At 38.0% G+C, this 20,092-nt stretch overlaps 1 protein-coding gene across 1 annotated transcript in view; it reads left to right on the top strand.

Moving 5' to 3' along the window:
* Positions 1–19,555, top strand: part of LOC307121316 (uncharacterized protein) — a 34,852-nt gene extending 15,297 nt beyond the window's left edge. The window contains exons 3-15 of the mRNA XM_079808835.1: positions 2,933–4,623; positions 4,735–4,756; positions 4,840–4,908; positions 5,593–7,168; positions 8,108–8,239; positions 9,244–9,417; positions 14,027–14,200; positions 14,356–14,529; positions 15,497–15,673; positions 15,773–15,946; positions 17,158–17,331; positions 17,463–17,636; positions 18,390–19,555. Coding sequence (XP_079664961.1) covers positions 2,933–4,623; positions 4,735–4,756; positions 4,840–4,908; positions 5,593–7,168; positions 8,108–8,239; positions 9,244–9,417; positions 14,027–14,200; positions 14,356–14,529; positions 15,497–15,673; positions 15,773–15,946; positions 17,158–17,331; positions 17,463–17,636; positions 18,390–18,414 — 4,736 coding nt within the window. The 3' untranslated portion in view covers positions 18,415–19,555. The remainder of the gene's footprint in view (positions 1–2,932; positions 4,624–4,734; positions 4,757–4,839; positions 4,909–5,592; positions 7,169–8,107; positions 8,240–9,243; positions 9,418–14,026; positions 14,201–14,355; positions 14,530–15,496; positions 15,674–15,772; positions 15,947–17,157; positions 17,332–17,462; positions 17,637–18,389) is intronic.
* Positions 19,556–20,092: the final 537 nt, after the last annotated feature.

The following is a 20,092-nucleotide window of genomic DNA, read 5'->3' as shown; positions in this document are numbered from 1 at the left end:
TTATGGTAAGCGCATGCGCTGAGTTCTTAGTGCTCTTGCAAAAAACATGTTTGTGGTAAAGGTTACATGCTGTACACTTTCTATGTAGCTCAAAACCCGGTTCCTCGCCTTGGGTCCTACTCTAGGCATGTGTTTTCGTCGCAAGAAGCTCACGACAGGCGATTCCCTCATGGGCTGGGGTGCCATCGTAGAGAGGTCGTCATCTCAATTGGTGCATCAATTGCCTCTGCATTGCAGCCAAATTGATGGCTGCATTTCTTACCCTGAAGTACTTCCTCCAACAGTTAAGGGGCTACCATGTCTTAGTGTGGATGGACAACACTACGATAGTCACCTACATAAATTGCCAATGTAGACAGCATTTATGCCGTCTGAACAGGTTAGCGAAGCAGGTTCTGCTTTGGACTCAGAACAAATTCCTCTCCCTCAAGGCGATTTACAACCCTGGGCATTTGAATGTGGGAGCAGACTTTCTGTCTGGCTGCGACACACAGGGAATCGAAACGCCACCCTTAGGTAGTCAAACAGACCCTGACGAAGGCTTCTAAGCCACAACGTGTAGGTGTACTTGCCACCTGTTTTATAAGATTAAGCCATGATGAATTAAAGGCTTTTTTAAAAAACTTTTTCTACACCATTCGAGTGCTTTGGAAATTCTTTATTTATTGAATTGAACCATCCCTTATATCCAAAGAGCACTGAGATAAGGAATTCACACCCCGTGCAGAACTTCTTTTGCATTCTCTACTTTGAAGATTTGGTAAATACTTTACGAAGATTTTAGAGGGGGACCTTTTTGCTTCACAGGCAACCACGCAATGTCCCCTCTACTACTCTCTGAATCATCAACCCCCTCTGGGTCTGGATGCCATGGCCCATGCGTCTTTATGAAATTCTACCGATGGCTCTGCTCCCCGGAGTCCTGGCCAAGGGCTTTCAACACCTTGGTTGCCCTCGTTGGCCAACCAGAGTTTGGTTCTATGACCTAATACCTCTCATTGACAGCTTGCCCTCGGTGATTTCCGAACAGGAGTGACCTTCTGTCTCAGGCACAGGGGACAATATTTCATCCCTGACGCGAGCCTTGGAACCTTCACACTTGGCCCCTGGGGGCTACCAACTGAGGGATTCTGGGCTTCCAGCTGATGTCATACAGTCTATTCCGAGAACTAGGGCCCTCTCCACAAGAATGATCTATGCTCTTAAATGGGGTGTCTTTGAAAGGTGGTGTATTGTACGGCGTGCAGATCCAGTTCACTGCCAGATTGTTCCAGTGCTGAAGTTTCTGCAGGAAAAAATTATCAGCATTCCCTGCTACTCTCATGGTATTTTTGGCCACCATATCGGCGTGTCACACTCTGATTGATGGGGCTCAAGTTGGGAAGCACCTTCTGATCGTCCGCCTCATCTGTGGAGCGAGGTGGCTGAAGCCTCCCGTTAGAGAAAAGATCCTCTTGAGGGACTTGGCCAAAGTCCTTGAGTGGTTAGTCGAGACCCCTTTTTGAACCACTAGAGTCAGAGCATGACAACCTTCTGACTGTAAAGATTCTAAAGTCTAAAGTGTTTCTCATGGCCATTCCTTATTAGAAGAAAATTGAGGATTTGCAGGCTCTGTCAATTTGGCATTCTGCTTAGACTCCGGCCCTGGACTGGTCAAAGCTATTTTGCACCCTCACCTTGACTATCTTCCTAAAGTTGCATTTTCGACCATGCATCTGGTGATTCTCGAAGTCTTCTGTCCTCCGCCATTCACATTCACCGGAGCAGGGGAAACTTCACCTGTGTCCAGTTTATGCTCTTCTGTTTGTGGCATAAGTTACAACAACTTTTAATTTGCTATGGGGGCCGCAACCGAGGGATGGCTGTCACCAAGCAAATTATGTCACACTAGGTGAGGGACTGGGTGGCTATTGCTCTAGCCTATGAGGCGCACATTCAAGTTTCACCTCTAGGAGTTAGGGCTCATTCCAATAGGCAAGGCAAGGCAAGGCAAGTTTATTTGTATAGCACATTTCATACACAGTGGCAATTCAAAGTGCTTTACACAGAAATGAAATAAAAATATTACAGTTATAATAGGAATTAAAAGAAATAAAAAATAAAGAAAATATTGAAAGATAAAAATAAAGAGTATAATTAAAAATAAAAATAAAAACAGGGTTAAATTTAAGCATATAAATTAAAATGCAAGCAGTTCGGACAAAGCACGTACAGTGGAATGTATGCAGCCATGTATTAAGCCCATGTATTAAGCCCAATAGGGGGTTTGCACCCTCCAAGGCTTTGGCAAGAGGTACCCCCTTGCAAAAAGTATGTGATACGGCAGGATGATCCTCTCCTCACACATTTATCAGATTTTATAGTTTGGATGTTCATGTTACTCCGGTCCTTGAGTCGACATCCCACATTCATGTCCGAGACCTTTCTCATGTTGGTGGGCATACACTATACAACCTTGAGGGGGAGCCCTATTCCCTGAAAAAAGTGGGAACAAGATGCTGCGTTGCATTGCCACACTGGGGGCATGTTCAGGACTTCTCTTCAGGCAAAGTGATCTGAAAGCGCACATGTTTCACGTCTATTTATAGTCTCTCACGAGCGTGCATTCCAATGACGTCATTGTCAGAGGTTGTTTAAAGCCAAATGTGATTGCCACACATACTTCACAACTGGTCAAACAAAGATGTTTTTTCCGTAGCGATAAATTGTGCAACAGGGTTACAGTCAAATAACGTGAGACGATTTATCTTTTTATCACTCCATAAATCAGAAAATACTGTCTGAACTGACTGAAAAAAATTCACCATGTTTTTAGGAATAAAATGTTATATACATCAGTGTGAATGTTATATGAACAAACACCTCAGTAAAAAACTTCAGAATATAGATGGGAATAAAACTGTTAAGTTTTGTGTATGTTTTCCTATTGCAGGAATCACACTGTGGGATCCAGAGAAGCTACAGCAGAGTCTACAAGTCCATCCCAAAATTAACACAGATTTCAATGTCACAGCTTCAGACTCCATTGAGGACAAATCCAATTTAATGAACATTGACGGCTCTCTGAAACTGAGTGTTTTAGGTGGACTCGTCAATGTTACTGGAGCAGCAAAATATCTCAAAGACACCAAGAAGTCTTTCAAACAGCAGAGACTGACACTACATTATCATTCAACCTGCAGGTTTGAAGAACTGACCATGAAACACTTGGCACCTGCAGATATAGTTCATCATGAGGTGCTTGATAATGACACAGCGACACACGTGGTGACAGCAGTGATTTATGGAGCAGACGCCTGCTTTGTGTTTGACAGAGAAGTTTCCTCAGATGAGAAAATAAACACAGTAGAAGGAGAAGGAAAAGTGGCCTTTGAGAAGCTCAAATGCATTTCAGTAGATGTAAATGTCAATCTGAAGATGAATGACACTCAGAAGAATGCAGTCAAAAAATTCACATGCACGTTTTATGGCGACTTCCAGCTACCGTCTAACCCGACCTCTTTTGAAGATGCGTTGAAGGTTTTCACTGATCTTCCAAAACTGCTGGGAGAAAAGAAAGAACTGGCAGTTCCTCTGAGAGTTTGGCTTTATCCTCTGGACAAACTTTACACAAAAGCTTTAAAACTTCAGAAAGACATCAGCATGGATCTAATCCTAGAAACCGAATCAGTGATTGAGAGTTTACATACAACTGAGATGAAATGCAATGACCTTCTGAAAGATTTGCCTGCTTCAACTTTTACTGCATTTCATGATAAAATTCTGCAAATGAAGCAAAACTGCTACAAGTACAAACTGAGACTCATTAAGAAACTCGGCTCTCTGCTGCCAAACATCCGTGGAGACGTGATGAAGGAAACTGACCTGAATGATCTTCTACAAGAACACGATGAGTCTCCATTCAGTGGACGAGGCCTGGCAGAATGGCTGAAGGAGAAAGAAAGAGAGTCTGACGTCATTAAACTAATCCTCAGACAGCTGAAGGATGCTGGTGCTCAGATAGGAGTCAACATAGATCTGGTCTTGATGGATCTAGAGGTTGGAAATCTGGTCTGTTACACATTCACATCATTGAACTGTTCAGACATGTTGCTTCAACTACAAAAGGCCCATCTGAATCCTTCAACAAACGGAAAAAATGAGAACAGCCTTGATTCAGAGCAGAAATCATGGCTCACTCCTGAGATGCACAAGACCACGAGGAACAACTTGAAGATATTTAAGAACTTGATGGACTCAAAAGACCGTAAACCAGCCAAATTCATTGTATCTTCAAAGGAAATGAAGAATAATCCTGGTTCCTGCATTCTGCTGTATGAAAGTGAATGTGATGAAGCTGTTTGCTTTATTCCTCCATCCAAACCAGCCTGTCCAATCACTGAAGAGGTCAAAGATAATAGTGTGGTTCTGAAGGTTCCTCCATCATGTCCTGCTACAGTGGAGCTCAGATTACTGTATAAATTGAAGCAGGGCATAATCTGGACATCTAAACCTGTGATGAATGATGAAAACACAGTTACTCTGACTGATCTGAGAGCAGGAACTGAATATAAGATCAAATGTGCAGCTCTGGGGAAACTCAACTACACCGTAGAGAGTGATGTCATCAGCGTCACCACAGAGGTAGGATGATCATTCATCAGCTGAAGGAAAAATACATGAGAATCTTTTTGAGAATGAGTCATCTGTAATTTCTAATCTTGATTGTTAATTATTTTCAAATGTTTCCTCAAGGGAGATGGCAGTTTGATTATTGGTGAGTCCTTTTTTCCTTTTTTGAAACACTTTGTTGAATTGTGTTGGTCTATGAATAACAACAGTTGTATTTGTGTGTTGCAGATACTGACATTAAAGGAAAGGGTCACTCGATCCCTTTTACTTCCTCCGGACCTCATGAATCTTTTCAGCGTATGTGCCTCTTTTTCATAAAAAAAAAAAAAAATGTTGGGGTGAGACTACCATTCTAGTTGAATAAACTTATGTTACAGACATAATTGCACTGGGGTACTCCTACTTTGGTAGATTGCATTACATTAGTTGATAGATTGGATATCACTTTGCACAGACTAGGTCTATGGCACTATCTTGACACATAGCCTATGATGTTTAAGTCATGTGGCCTCACATTATGCCACAAATGCTGTCAGTAAAGCTTAAAGAGAAATGTCACCCCATCATTCTGTCATCATTTACTCACCCATGCCAAACCTGTATGACTAACTTTCTTCTGTGGGACACAAAATAAGATATTTTGAAGAATGTTTGGAACCAAATTAAATCAAACCACTTTGACTTTCATTGCATGGATTTTTTTTTTTTTTCAAAATATCTGTTTCACAGTAGAAAGTCATACAGTTTTGAATATGAATCATTCCTTTAAATATGTTGGCTGCTTTCATCTGTTCCATGTTGTTCGAATCTTTTATCCAAACTCTTGTAGGACAGAAGTGACTTCTAGTTCAGTGTTGAGTGTTTTATGTTCCCTAGTCTCTTGGAGAAAAGTTCTTAATATAAACTATATAATGTTACTGTTGTAAACATAAATGCAAAGCATGTGAAGTGAAAGTAGCTGAACTGTTTGTGTCTCTGTAGTATCAGAGACGTTTAAACTGAGACTGAAGGAGGAGTTTCAGTATCTGAATGAAGAAACATCACCTGGAGAAAGACGACTACTGAACGATGTCTTCATTGAGCGGCACATCACAGAGGAAACAGATTCTCACATCAGTGACAAAAAAGAGATCATAAGCAACAACATCTTTAAAAGACATAAAATCAGGACAGTTTTGATGAAGGGTGAAGCGGGCATTGGAAAAACTGTGACTGTGCAGAAGTTCATCCTGGACTGGGCTGAAGAGAAGTCAAACCCTGAGATTGAATATGTATTACTGATCCCTTTCCAGAAGCTGAACATTATCAGAGAGACGGTGAAGGAGTGTAGCTTCATGGAGCTTCTGCAGCAATGCTTTAAAAACACTGAACACCTGAACCCTAACTCTGACAGGATCATGCTGATCTTTGATGGACTACATGAGTTTAAACTCCCTCTGGATTTCAAAAACACAAAGAGCATTATTAATACAAACAAACCAGCCTCAGTCTCTGATCTACTGACAAACCTCATCATGGGAAATCTGCTTCCAAACGCTCAGATCTGGATCACCAGCAGACCAGCAGCAGCCAATCAGATTCCTGCTGAATATATTGATCGTGTGACAGAGATCCAGGGCTTTAATGATGAACAGAAGGAGGAATATTTCAGAAAGAGCATCAGTGATCCGATTATGGCCAATAAAGTCATCAGTCACATCCAGAAATCACCACCACGCATCAACAGCATGTGTTATTCACCAGATTACTGCAGAATCATCACAGCGATTCCAGAGGAAATGATCAGAACAGGTTCAGATTTCCCCAAGACTCTCACTCAGATGTACAGCAGATTTCTGTTAGCTCAGACTGAACCGAATCGAGAGAGAAGAGAGACCATCATAGCTCTGGGGAAAATAGCGTTTGACCTGTTGGTAAACGGCAGCTCTCTCTTCAGTGATGAACCTTATGGACTCAGTGCTGAACGTGTTAAAGCAAGCTCATCAATCATAAAAGTGATAGATGAACAAAAAAAGTCCTTCGGTTTCTTGAATCACAGAACACAGGAGTTTCTGGCAGCTCTATATGTGACTGAGATCATTAATGGAGGAAATGCAGTCCATCTCAGAGATCTCTCCAGCCTAAATCTTGAATTTGGAGAGCGGAGCATCACACACTACAACTCGCTTGGGGAAGTGCTGAACATCGCTCTACAGAAACAGATGGATCTCTTCTTCTGCTTCTTACTAGGTTTGACACTGGAGTCCAGTCAGAGAGCTTTAAAAGACCTCCTGACACAGAGAAGAAGAAGCAGATTTTCATTCAGTCAAGAAATAATTCAACACATCAAAACCATGATCATGAATTCCTCTTCAGAAAATGCAGTTGAAAGCAATCTCCTGTTTGATGCTTTGAGAGAGCTGGATGACAGTTATCTAATCCATCAGATAAAAACACATCTGAAATCTGGACTCAGACTCTCTCCTGCTGAGTTTTCAGCTCTGATGATTGTGCTTCTGAACCCAGAACAGCAGCTGGATCAGATTAAATCAGTGGTCAAAACATCTGGAGAACATGAGTGAGTAAATACATATGAGCTGTGCAATGCATAAAAAAATCATTTTCCTTTAACTGTCTAAATGTTTAAAATTGATTGATTGTATACTGTAGCCCAGCAGGAACATTTTTAATTCAGTGTTTAGACATTGCTCTTATTTGGTTTTATTAGCCATGTAAAGTCTGTCAGTTTGAAATGTTTAACACAATGGACAATATAAGCAGTGGTGGAAATGGCCGATATTCAAGGGGGTGTAAGCCCACCCACAAGTCCAAGGACGGCAGCCAAAGGCGCGGGTGAAGGGTTATCTGCGTGTTTGGTCTTTCCAACGTGGCAAAGGAATTTAATTCCAATTAAACTTTTATCTGACTCCATTACATCATGATCTCAAATTAAGGTTAGAATGCCAATTGATTATTGGTCATTTATATAATAGTTTAGCTACGCATTTGATTATTCTATTAAACTCTTCATTGAAATTACACTCGTTCATCCAGATTCTCGTAACACTTCGAGACTCGCACCGGCCGGGTATACAATCTCTTAATCACAAACTCGTCAGTCTTGGTCATTAGACAGAGGCGATTGACTGATATTCTAGATGGCCATACTCCACTTTGCTCATTCCAGAATATATTATTTATTCCCCATAGATCTGAACACACTTAATTAAGGTAAGACTATATCTAACCAGAGGCCATGACCATTACCATAGAACCAAGCTGACCAACTTAACTTTCTCTAATGGTAACTTTGTATAGTCACGCTGCGGATTCCCACGTACACTTAGTTAGAATAATATTACAATAATCAGAGTTTTAGGCTCGCACTATTTAGACTGGCCTAACAACACTCTGTTGCTCTAAACGGAAAAAAAACATTGTTAGCCTGATCTGAGTCCTTTTTTCTTTTATACTTTTCTAGGCATTTGCATTTAATGTGTTTTCTTCATACTCACAGGTTGAGATCTCTGAGATCGGACCCATCTCATCTGAGAGAGCTGGACCTGAGTGGGAATACACTTGAAGATTCAGGAGTGAAGCTGCTGCCAGATCTACTGGAAGATCCTCAGTGTAAACTGCAGAAACTGGGGTGAGTGGTATTGTTTTTGGTCATTCATCTTTCACAAGGAATACTTTTGTTGTTTAGATTTTGATGTGACAAACAGCATAAAGTAAAAAGTGGTAGGATAGTGGTCGTGAGTTGGCGTCATTTAAGCTTGCCATGGTATACAGTTATACAAGTTATGCTTGGTATAAGGGATGATACTAGTATGAAATGATATACTGGTTTAAGGGGGGAAATCTACCATTAAAGGGCATCTTAGCAGAAGCTTTACATTATATAAAGCAATCGTCTGATGAAACTAAGGTAATTGATGACAGCATGATCGTGTGAAAATCCGAAAACCAAGGGGGTTGAAAACCTGACTAAAAGGTTGCTGTTGACTATAGGCCTGTCACAATAACAATTTTTGCAATTTTTGCAAATTATTGCGATAAACGATAATATTGTCGCTCTGAGACCATTTTCATCTAAAATAATGATAATGGCATAATAATGCAGGTACACCTTTTCAAAGATCAATAAACTTTTATTTCTAAAGACTATTTAACACTGAAAACGGAAAGCATTTTAAATATCCACAATAAATGAACAAAACAACCAAAACAAAAAAAACCAATGGACTCTCAGTTAACAAAACAAAACCAAAAAAATGCACTTGAATAAATAGCTGGAAAACTGCAACGGATTATTGTGTTTTAGGTAGTGCTGGGAATCGATTAAAAAATGAACTAATTATTCACATTTTTTCAGTTGAAATTTCCCGAATGGACTTATTGCACAGGTGTCCACCGATTACGGTACCACGCTTGAGTTCTCTGAGCTCCTGAGAGCAGCCCATTCTCTCACTAATGTGTGTAGAAGCGTCTGCCGGCCTAGTGCTTGATTTATACACCTGTGGCCATGAAGGGATTGAACACCTGAACTCGTTGATTGGGAGGGGCGGCCCAATACTTTTGGCAATATAGTGTACATATACTCTGCAAAATTGTATTCTGATTTTACCATATTTTTATTTCTCACACTCACAGGTTGAGAGCTTGTAAAATCAGTGACAGAGGTTATGCTGTTCTGAGTTCAGCTCTAAGATCAAACCCGTCTCATCTGAGAGAGCTGGACCTGAGTGAGAATAACATTACAGATTCAGGAATGATGCAGCTTTCAGATCTACTGGAACATCCTCAGTGTAAACTGGAGAAACTGGAGTGAGTTATCTTGTGCATACTTGTTAATGCAAAATAACACAATCTCTCACTGTTCAATGTATTTTAGAGGTTCAAGCATGAAACACTGAAACCCTATTCTAATTGTTAACATTTTTATTAGGGGCCAAGCACCGAAGGTGCGTAGGTACTTATTGTATCCATTGGCGTTCTTATTTTCTTATTATTCCGTTTATTCTTCCTCTTCTGCTTTTAAGTCTATGGCAGCCCATAGAACCATTTGCGGGGAAATTATGAACTTTGGCACACAGATAGAGGATAGTTTGAACTCTCACATTTGCAGTCTCTAACTCAATTGCTGTAGTGCCACCATCTGTCCAAAGTTGCACTCACGATTATGCAAATAACTTTTAAATCGTAAGGGCTAATTTCCTCTGATTCCTTGGCTCAAGATAATTTGATTGCACCTATGATGTCGTTTTCCATCATGAGAATTTTTCTGCCATTTTGAGTTTTCCAAACTCATCCTAGGCAGCTGCTCAGATTTTCATGAAAATTTAACCAGATCATCTTCAGACTATGCTGTCAAAAATTATGGAATTCAAGTTCATTTGTCAAAACGTTCTCTAATAACGGGCAAAAGAATTTGACGAAAAGCATGCCAAAATTACCATGAGGCTATATCTCTGCAACGCTTTAGCTGACCAAACTTGGTGTGTGCTATGACAACCGTGACCTGACGCTATCTGCACAACAAGCATGATGCCAATAACTTGATCACTTTTAAGCAGTGAGCATTAAAAGGAACTTAGCTTAGCTTCGTAGAGACATTCAGAGATTAAGGGAGAGTGAATTATAGCCAGCTGTGACTTGGATGTTATCCTTCTTGATCTCCTCCTACATGTGGTAAGTGCAGAATGATCATATCTGAACTTAGTATTTTAGTATACTTAGTATTAGTATAACTTCAGCAAGTCCATGTCAATACTGCAGCGATGCTAACTTAGTCATTTCCAAATCAGGCAGCTTACAATCAATGCAGCTCATTTGCGTGATCAAGTTCATTAATCTGAGGTGAAATCCGTGACGGGAATGAATTCCTCTCGATAATCCGTGATTGCACAATCCTAGTGAAATTATGTGTTTTTTCCTCCCGAAATAGGCTTTTTTTAATTAGCTCCTGAGCAACACAATCAAAGCAGTGTGTAATGGAAGCAGCCAGACTGAAGCTGCGTTTAAAGCCCCACTGAAATCAAAATGGAAGTTTTTTAGCTTTTAGTATGATTATGTTACCCTTAAGGTTAGGAATAAGCTGGTGTGTTCCAAAACAATGAAAAAATTTGCATTTAGGAGATATAAGCATTCAAATTTTACAGTCTCTCGCTTCCATTAAAATGAATCTCAGATTTTGATGACATCATCGCAGACTTAACCTCCTCATCAAATCTTCTGTCCAATCAAATGGTCTCTAGAATCTGAAGCACCCGCTCCTGCACTATAAATAGACCCTGAAACTGCATCTGAAATCGGTCAGTTGTTCACACATTCACTATTTTCTACATGGTGAAAGGCACATAGCGCACTATACATGCGATAGGAAACGATTCAGACAGTGTAAATATGCTTTCAGTTGAGGCGAATGAAGTCTGGTTTCACGTTACTTTTGCACACAGCTGCAGCGCAAACACACAGTCTAGACCAGAGCCGTTAGACGCAAGAGCGAGCGGATCACATGCGCGAGTCGGCACATACAACAAAACATATCGGACCCATTTAAATGCTGCATGCAATGCTTTATTTCAAAGCGATATGGAGGAGATTATGATGATAAACAGTTAGAGATTAGGAGGAAACTCTGGCTTTACCTGACAGAAACAGAAAGTCTCTAGTTGAACTGTGGTATTAATGAAACGCTATTGGTTGTTTCAAAAAAGAGGAGGAGCTGCTAACAGCTGGAGTCGTTTCAGGGGAAATCACGTCAACACATTGAATAATGCTGCGCGTTTAAAAGCACTTCAGTGGGCCTTTAAGTAAGGCACCCTGCTGGAGAGTTGCCAATTGAGTGCATAGGAATCGGATCAGCTGATATGGGCAGGGTTGGAGTTTTGCCATATTTGCTGATAGCTCAGCTTGACTATGAGGCCTGCCTGAATCAAGGTTATTTTAGTAAATGATAACTAAAACTAAAACTATTGGTCAAAAAACAATTTCGTAAACTCAAATAAAATTTAAAAAACATAATAAATGAAAAACTAAAACTAAACGAAACCAACAACAGTTACTAAAAATCTAACTGAAATAAAATAATAATTAGCAAAAGCTCTTTACTGTGGCGGAAAATCAGACCTGTGGCTGTTGAGGGAAATGTCTGTATATGGTGCTACCTAAGCATCTGTTCACAAAGAACGCATTTGTGTCAGTGAAATGGTAAATGACACAAGGTAATGAGACGCAAGTTGAACTTCGTTTAACTTGAGCACGCTGTTTTTAGAATGCCGTTTCATGCGCGACAAGAGACGCGGATGCAACAGCAAAAGTCCGTCAAGCCCAAAAAACCTGTCAAGTACTACTGTATGTTTGAGATTTTATGTTTGCATGATGATGACAGGCTGAAGGGTGCTGTAATTATCTTGTTTGTTCTTTTTTTTTTTTTTTTTACAAATCATTTACTACTACTAATATTATTATAGATAATATTATCCATGTGGAGACATTTTCCCACAACGTAGGGAATACCAGTACACACACACAATGGCTTCACAGTAATTTAAATAGGTATGTTTAACAAGATTTAATCTCTAATAAGAATGAGAATTGTCATAATTTTTACTTTTATATTTTTAGGTATAAAAATGTATTTGGTTCTTTGTTCAATCGCGGCCCATTATTTTATTATTATTGTTAAGACGTCTGCACAAGAGTTAAGTGTAATCTGTGCAAACATGAAACTTTTCTGAAATTAAAAATCTCGCTTTGGTCTACACTGGATGTGTTCTGGGAACTCTGCTAAACTATAATTATTAAAACAGAAACTGAAACTAAATATATAAAAACTAAATAGAAATGTGTTCACAAAATAAAAACTAAACCAAAACTAGCAAATTTATGAAACTAACTAAAACTAAACTGAAATTTACAGCTAAATTGAAAATTATATTAAAATAAAAACTGATTTATGAAAGCAAAACTATAATAACCTTGGCCTGAACTAACGCAGAATGCTTGATACACTTTTGTGAAACTCAGCCAGTTTAGTCACAATTGAAGAGTCCAAATTGCATTTGAAAGCTAAATAAAATATCAGGAATATGTAAACAATATCATTTATGCAGTAAATGCAGAACAAGCGTCAGATTTTTTAAAAACGTACATGACAGACATCACTACCTGCAGCTCTCTGTGGTTTTCGGTTTGCAGGTAAAAACAAAGTCAAGTCAGACAGACACAAATCAATAATAAACACAAATTATGATTTTATTTAATCTTTGTTTGTCTTATTTAACAGCTGTTTATGATTTAACTGCTGATTTTTTTTTAAGGACACTAGTAGAGACACATCATTGATCTTTCCATACAGGCACTACTTTGACACCTCACTGCACATTTCCTTCATCTTTGGTTGAATAAATCCTTTAAGCATGTAAATGAAACATACATTTTTTTATTAAAATTTTAGTTAACCTGTTAACTGTCACCCCCCTTTTTGAAAATATACATGAAAATGCACTATCCAAACTTAAATGGTTGCAATTCAAGAATGCTTTGGAATATAGACATAAGTTTGGTCTCATTTTAAAGAGGAAAGTCAGCAGATTATGGCTCAAGTAAAAACACTTAAAAAAATGAAAGTATGAAAAAGTTATGAAAGTTTAAATTTACTGTAAATCAAATGTACTGTACTAAATATTTTATATTTTATGTAAAATATATATGTTACGAAATAATTTGTACTCTAAAAGTACTATCACATAAAAGCCAAATGTCTAACCAATTTGTGTTCCAAATTTGAAGTTGATACCACAAAAATTTAAGTTCCCATGAGATTTTGTTTAGGCGCTGTTCCACAAATAGCCACCGGGTGTCATTGAAATTCCATTGATTTTTTTTACGTACTCTCCTGTAACAAATGTATATTTTTTTGTCCAAATATCACAAAACAGTGGGCAGATATAGAACCATGAGACTCAGACCTTTCCGACGATATGTGTTTTGTCAAGTTTAGAAAAGGTTTTTATTATAAAGTTTTTTAAATAAATGTTGTAATAGGAAACATGACGACGCCCACTAGGGGAGGTGCCGCTAGAAGAATTTAGAGTACCGTTTCCATGGGTACGCAAAATCCGATTTCAAAATGTTTTTTCACAGGATGAATCTTGAGTTCGTAAGCTTTCGAATGATATATGGATTGTCAACATTAGATCAGGATAAATATAGGATATAATTGTTTTAAATATGCAGTGGCAAATGGGCCCACCGGTGGGCCAGTGACAGTTAACAGGTTAAGTAAAAAAAAATTCATAGCACAACCTAGCGTCCAACCAGCACTAATACTGAACATAAATACTATATCGGTGTGTAAATTGATATCTTGGTTCTCTTTGCTCTCTGAGTGAGTTTATTATTGTCTTCTCTTTATTCTCATTGAAAACAGGTTGAGATCTTGTAATATCAGTGACAGAAGATATGTTATTCTGAGCTCAGCTCTGAGATCAAACCCGTCTCATCTGAGAGAGCTGGACCTGAGCGGGAATGACATTAGTGAATTGGGAGTGAAGCAGCTTTCAGCTCTACTGGCAGATCCTCAGTGTAAACTGGAGAAACTGGGGTGAGTGTTACAGGCTTTATTTAATATATTTGTTTGAAAGAAGACCAAGTGAACCTGTTAGTTATGCTCAACAAGTAGATTCTTTTCTGTGAAAGTTTCTTTTTTGTTAGACACATGGAAATGCTAATTTTTCTTCCCTTTCTTCACACTCACAGGTTGAGATCTTGTTATATTAGTGATGAAGGTTATGTTGTTCTGAGTTCAGCTCTAAGATCAAACCCGTCTCATCTGAGAGAGCTGGACCTGAGTGAATATGGCACTGAATATTCACGAGTGAAGCCGCTTTCAGATCTAATAAAACATACTCAGTGTAAACTTCAGAAACTGGGGTGAGTTGAGGAATGCCAATATCAGCACACAGAGGGTTAATCTTTTCTTATAGACACGCAGCCTTGGTTATTAACTGGTGAGCTATAAATCCTATTAAAGTGTATGAATGAACCTGTTAGTCAGCAGAAACAAGCAGTTCTGAGAGCGTTTCCCAATCCTGGTCCTGGAGTTTCCTCAGCAAGGTTTGGTTGTCTCCCAAATCCATCGCACATGATCAACTCATTAGTAAAGACTCAAAGGCCTCAGATGTGTGTGTCAGATAAAAGAGCATAGAATGTGTACAGTGTTGGGGCTCCAGGACCAGGATTGGGAAACACTGTGACACTTTCAGCAGCTCGTACAAATGGTTTAACATAGATCGAGGTTGCAGAGCTGCACGTAAAGTCTGTTTTGCTTCAGTTACTCTGTATGATTGAGATAATGACAGTTTGATCTGCTGTAGCTTGCAAAGCAAAATAAATCACTAGAAATCTGTTTTTAAAACAAACTAAACTTTAAACATTTAATAAAACATTGCTTCAGAAATAAGTTACTTGTGTTACTATTCAAATTTGTGATTTATATATTTTTTTTAAACATGGATCATCAGGATTCATCTGTGCAATTAGTTGACTTTTTTACTTGAACCTTTACATATGGTTGTCTACAATATATAATGTGTATGTGTGATATAATGATCAAGGAATTTGTGTTCAGCAATTAACTAGAAAAAATAAAAATGGCACTTAAACAACGTGAATAAATCTATCTGTACTTCATAAAATTAGGGGTCAGCAACCTTTTTGTCATTATTATATTAAAGCAACATATCAACAGAGAGAAAATAAGTTTAATGATGAATCTGAAAAACAGTTTGTTTCAGGTGAACCTAAACCAACTTGCCTGATCCTCAATTTTGTAGATTAGAGCCCAATCATTATTTGATTCTCACAGGACATTTACACATGCTTCTCTTCACACTCACAGGTTGAGATCTTGTAAAATCTCCAGGGATGAAGATTATGCTGATCTGAGTTCAGCTTTGAGATCAATCCTGTCTCATCTGAGAGAGCTGGACCTGAGTGGGAATTACATTAGAGATTCAGGAGTGAAGCAGTTTTCAGCTCTACTGGCAGATCCTCAGTGTAAACTGGAGAAACTGGAGTGAGTCATTGGCTTCATTGTTTTTTTTTTTTAAGTTTAAGATTTTTCTCTATACTTTTCTAGACATCAGTAATTTATGTGTTTTCTTCACACTCACAGGTTGAGATCTTGTTGGATCAGTGATGGAGGTTGTGCTGATCTGAGTTCAGCTCTGAGATCAAACCCGTCTCATCTGAGAGAGCTGGACCTGAGTGAGAATAACTTTACAGATTCAGGAGTGAAGCAGCTTTCAGATCTACTGAAACATCCTCAGTGTAAACTGGAGAAACTGTGGTTAGTGTCTCTGGCTTTATTTTATATATTTGTTTTAGTAAAGTCTGGAATTGTCAAGCTTGGTTTATACTCGACACGTCCGCACAAGCGCGAAGGTGTGTACAGCAAAAATGACATCATCGCAGTGGGCGGTGCGCGTTGTGTGTGCAAGACCCCATTTCGAGTGGTGTGCACAGACAATTTTGTAACTTTCCATGCAGCTCCGCATCCAAAGATGCACAAGTTTGAGGTGAATCTGGCCAAGCAGGCAGCTTTCACCACATCAGCACCCAGTATGCACTTGTCTAAATTAGTTGCTTACATTTACATAATTAGACTAAAATAGGAGAAATAGGCACTCTAATGAAAATAAAGGTCCATGTTTAATAACAATGCAAAATTAAATGAAAATGTTTAGGCACATTAGAAAATATTTAAGAGATCATTCATTTAGTTTTATACATGTTCTCTTATCCATATATTTTGTTCTAATGTCACAAGTAATAATATTAAGGTTTACTGGGTTTTACATAAATCTTTTGTAGTGTGGTTTTGGTGAAGTGTACTAAAGTAACCATTGTCATGTGGTTATCTTACTTCTTCTCACCACTGTTTCCTGATGCTTTATTGAACAATTACTCTTTAATTTCAAAGAATAATACAACTGCAAGCGCATCAAGTATAAACACCTTGTCCATTTGGGGAGGAGCGCACAATCAGCAGAGGTTTGCATTGCGGAGTATAAAGTATAAACAAGGCTTTACACCCACCAGCTGGAGTGCCCAGGATAACCACCAGAGGGCACTCATTCCGTCTCCTGTATTGCTTTCCCATCATGAACCACACTTCCCATTACCCACTGCCTGGACTCATGTTTTGATTACTGCCACATGTTCTTCATATCTCATTTTTGTTTGCCTATTTAAACCCTGCTCATTCAGTCTTTTATTGTGCAGTCTTGTTTAGTGTATTTTTCTGAGCATGCAATTCTGAGCATTATCCTGGTTCCAATCATCTGCTGGTCTCCCTGGATTTCTCTGTTTGCCTGTGTCTTGGACCTTGTTTTAATGTCTGGACAGTTTGCCCATGTGTTTGACCCTTTGCCTGTTTTATGGATTATGATTCTGGATTGCCCTAATAAAGATGCATATGAATCCTTAACCTTGTGTCTCAGAGCAGTACCTGAAAGGAAGCACTATCAGTATTTAATGTGCTTTTCTTCACACTCACAGGTTGAGATCTTGTCATATCAGTGACAGAGGTAGTGCTGATCTGAGTTCAGCTCTGAGATCAAACCCGTCTCATCTGAGAGAGCTGGACCTGAGTGGGGATAACATTGGAGATTCAGGAGTGAAGCAGCTTTCAGATCTACTGAAACATCCTCAGTGTAAACTGGAGAAACTGGAGTGAGTGTCACTGGCTTTATTTAATATGTTTGTTTTAGTAAAGACTGGAAATACTATAATCTTTAGTTATAGTAGTTTTTTCCACGTACGTTTCTAGACATCAGTATTTAATGTGTTTTTCACACTCACAGGCTGAGATCTTGTTATATCAGTAACAGAGGTTGTGCTGATCTGAGTTCAGCTCTGAGATCAAACCCGTCTCATCTGAGAGAGCTGGACCTGAGTGGGAATGTCATTACAGATTTAGGAATAAAGCAGCTTTCAGATCTACTGGTAGATCCTCAGTGTAAACTGGAGAAACTGGGGTATGTTTCTAATTCTGCCATTGTATATTGTATATCCATGCATGTTGACACATTCTTCACCAGACAGACTCACAATATCTTTATTTCCCTTTTTGTGATTTGTGTCTAATTTTCTGTAGCTCTGCTATTCTGAGATCAGCTCTGAGATTCAGTCTCCTCTGTTACCAGCTTTTTCCAGTGTGTTTATGATAATAAAGTGTTCTATTAGGTCTAGTTGACCATTCATTAACCTTAAAATAGTCCAATCATACCTAACTTGTGCTTTAAAGCTGTACTACCAAAGCTTATTTGGCAAAAAAAGATAAATGTATTAAGCAAGATCATAAAAACCATGTTCTTGTGCATGTACAGTACATTTTTGTTCATGTAAAAGATACAAATGCAACCGAAAATGAGCTAAAGGCATTATTTTATATTTTATTGCATTATTATATAACACTATTCAATTATATTAATGTCTTAAGAAATGCTGCATGGACCTACATCAGTATTAGATTATTGAAATGAACACTTAAGGCCATGGGTGTGATTCCCACTGAACACACGTACATGATAATGTGCTCACTGAATGTTTTACATAAGTGTACATATTCATACATGTAAAGTAACACCAAATGGGAAGAAATAAACCACATAGACAGACTTGCTTGGATACTCTGATAGTTGATAAAGACTATTTAATGTAATAACTCTACATCTTTGTCTGTGTGATTCTCACTGTATTCTGACTGAAAGGGTTAATCTGTTTCTCAGACACTTGCAGGTTGAGATCTTGTAATATCAGGTTGTGCTGATCTGAGATCGAACCCATCTCATCTGAGAGAGCTGGACCCGAGTGAGAATAACATTGGAGATTCAGGAGTGAAGGTGAAACTGTGGCGGGTGTCATTATTCTGCTGTGTGATTGTTTTAAGAAACACTCAAGGGATGTCAAGAACAGATTTTTTTCTATGAACAAAAAGTGACAACACCCAGATCTCATGCAGAAATAACTTACTGTACATCTCTGTCTGTGTATGATGATCTAATGCTTGATTTGTGTTTCACATGAAAAAACTTACCTTTTAAATGTATCGTTTGAGATAAATGTTCAGAATATTAACAGACACGCTCTTTTTTTTTGTTTTTTTCTTTCAGCCTGATTTTACTATACTGCACTTTACGTGGATGTTTCATACTTAGCTATCACCCAGTATATAGCATACCAATGAAAATGTTAAGACATAACAGCAACACTTACTAAAATATCAAAATAATTAATTTCAGTACATCAAACTAGATTTGTACATGTTCTGAAGGAACTGTGAGTAGTGCTCACTAAAGCTAAACAGAGTTTAGTTAATCACAATTCAACTTTTCAGAATATAAATGCTCAAATTCATGATTTCGTATTTAATATATAATCCACACATGTATGTCAAACACGTATAGCACTGTAAAGTTAATTTCAGTTTTGTGCTGTGCTTCAAAAATCTACACTAATATGCTATTACTTTTGTGATAACTGTTGATACTATGGTCTTTGATTTTAGACTTTAAAAATATGTATTTTACCACACATGGATGGTGTTTGCCAAAACTGCCTGTACATAATTCTCACATAATGCATGATGGAGTGACTTTAGTCTAACCTTGATTAAATTGCAAGTATTTTTGAACAGTTTTACTGTGTTTGGTCAGGGTTTGACCTATTCTGGCCCGGTCCATTAATTTTGTCACATCAATGTTTTTCTTGTGTCTCACTTGTTCAGCAGCTCAGTTCTGATATTTCTAGAGGCTTTATAGTAACATTTACATCTAGGTCAGGATAAGTTCTATGTAATGTATGCTTTTTTTATTTTTACCTGAGATGTCATTCTTCTCTTCTCAGTTGCATGTGTAAACTTTAAAATAATAAAAACCCTAAAATGCTAACCCTGGTTGCATTAGTCTGAGGTGTGTGTATATGACAGGAGAAATAATTTGATATTCGTGACCCTGGACCACAAAACCGGTCATAAATCCCACTGAAATGGAGATGTATACATCATCTTTCCATTAATATATGGTTTGTTAGGATAGGACAATATTTGGCTGAGTTACAACTATTTAGAAATCTGGAACCTAAGGGTGCAAAAAATAATTAATAATAATAAATATATATATATATATATATATATATATATATATATATATATATATATATATATATATATATATATATATATATATATATATATATATATATATATATATATATATATATATAGAGAGAGAGAGAGAGAGAGAGAGAGAGAGAGAGAGAGAGACACCTTTGACCTTTAAAACTCTTAATTCACCCCATTTTCTAGAACATCACAGGGCTAGTATACAAAATGCAAAAAAACAAACAAACAAATAACAAATAAATAAATTAAAAACAAGTAACCAAAAACACACAAGATTAATTGGTAATTTTACCAATTAAAAACCAAATT

Source organism: Gobio gobio (genome assembly GCF_949357685.1).
Source record: "Gobio gobio genome assembly, chromosome: 25".
Taxonomy (NCBI): Eukaryota; Metazoa; Chordata; class Actinopteri; order Cypriniformes; family Gobionidae; genus Gobio; species Gobio gobio.
This window is presented reverse-complemented; position numbering and strand designations above follow the sequence as displayed.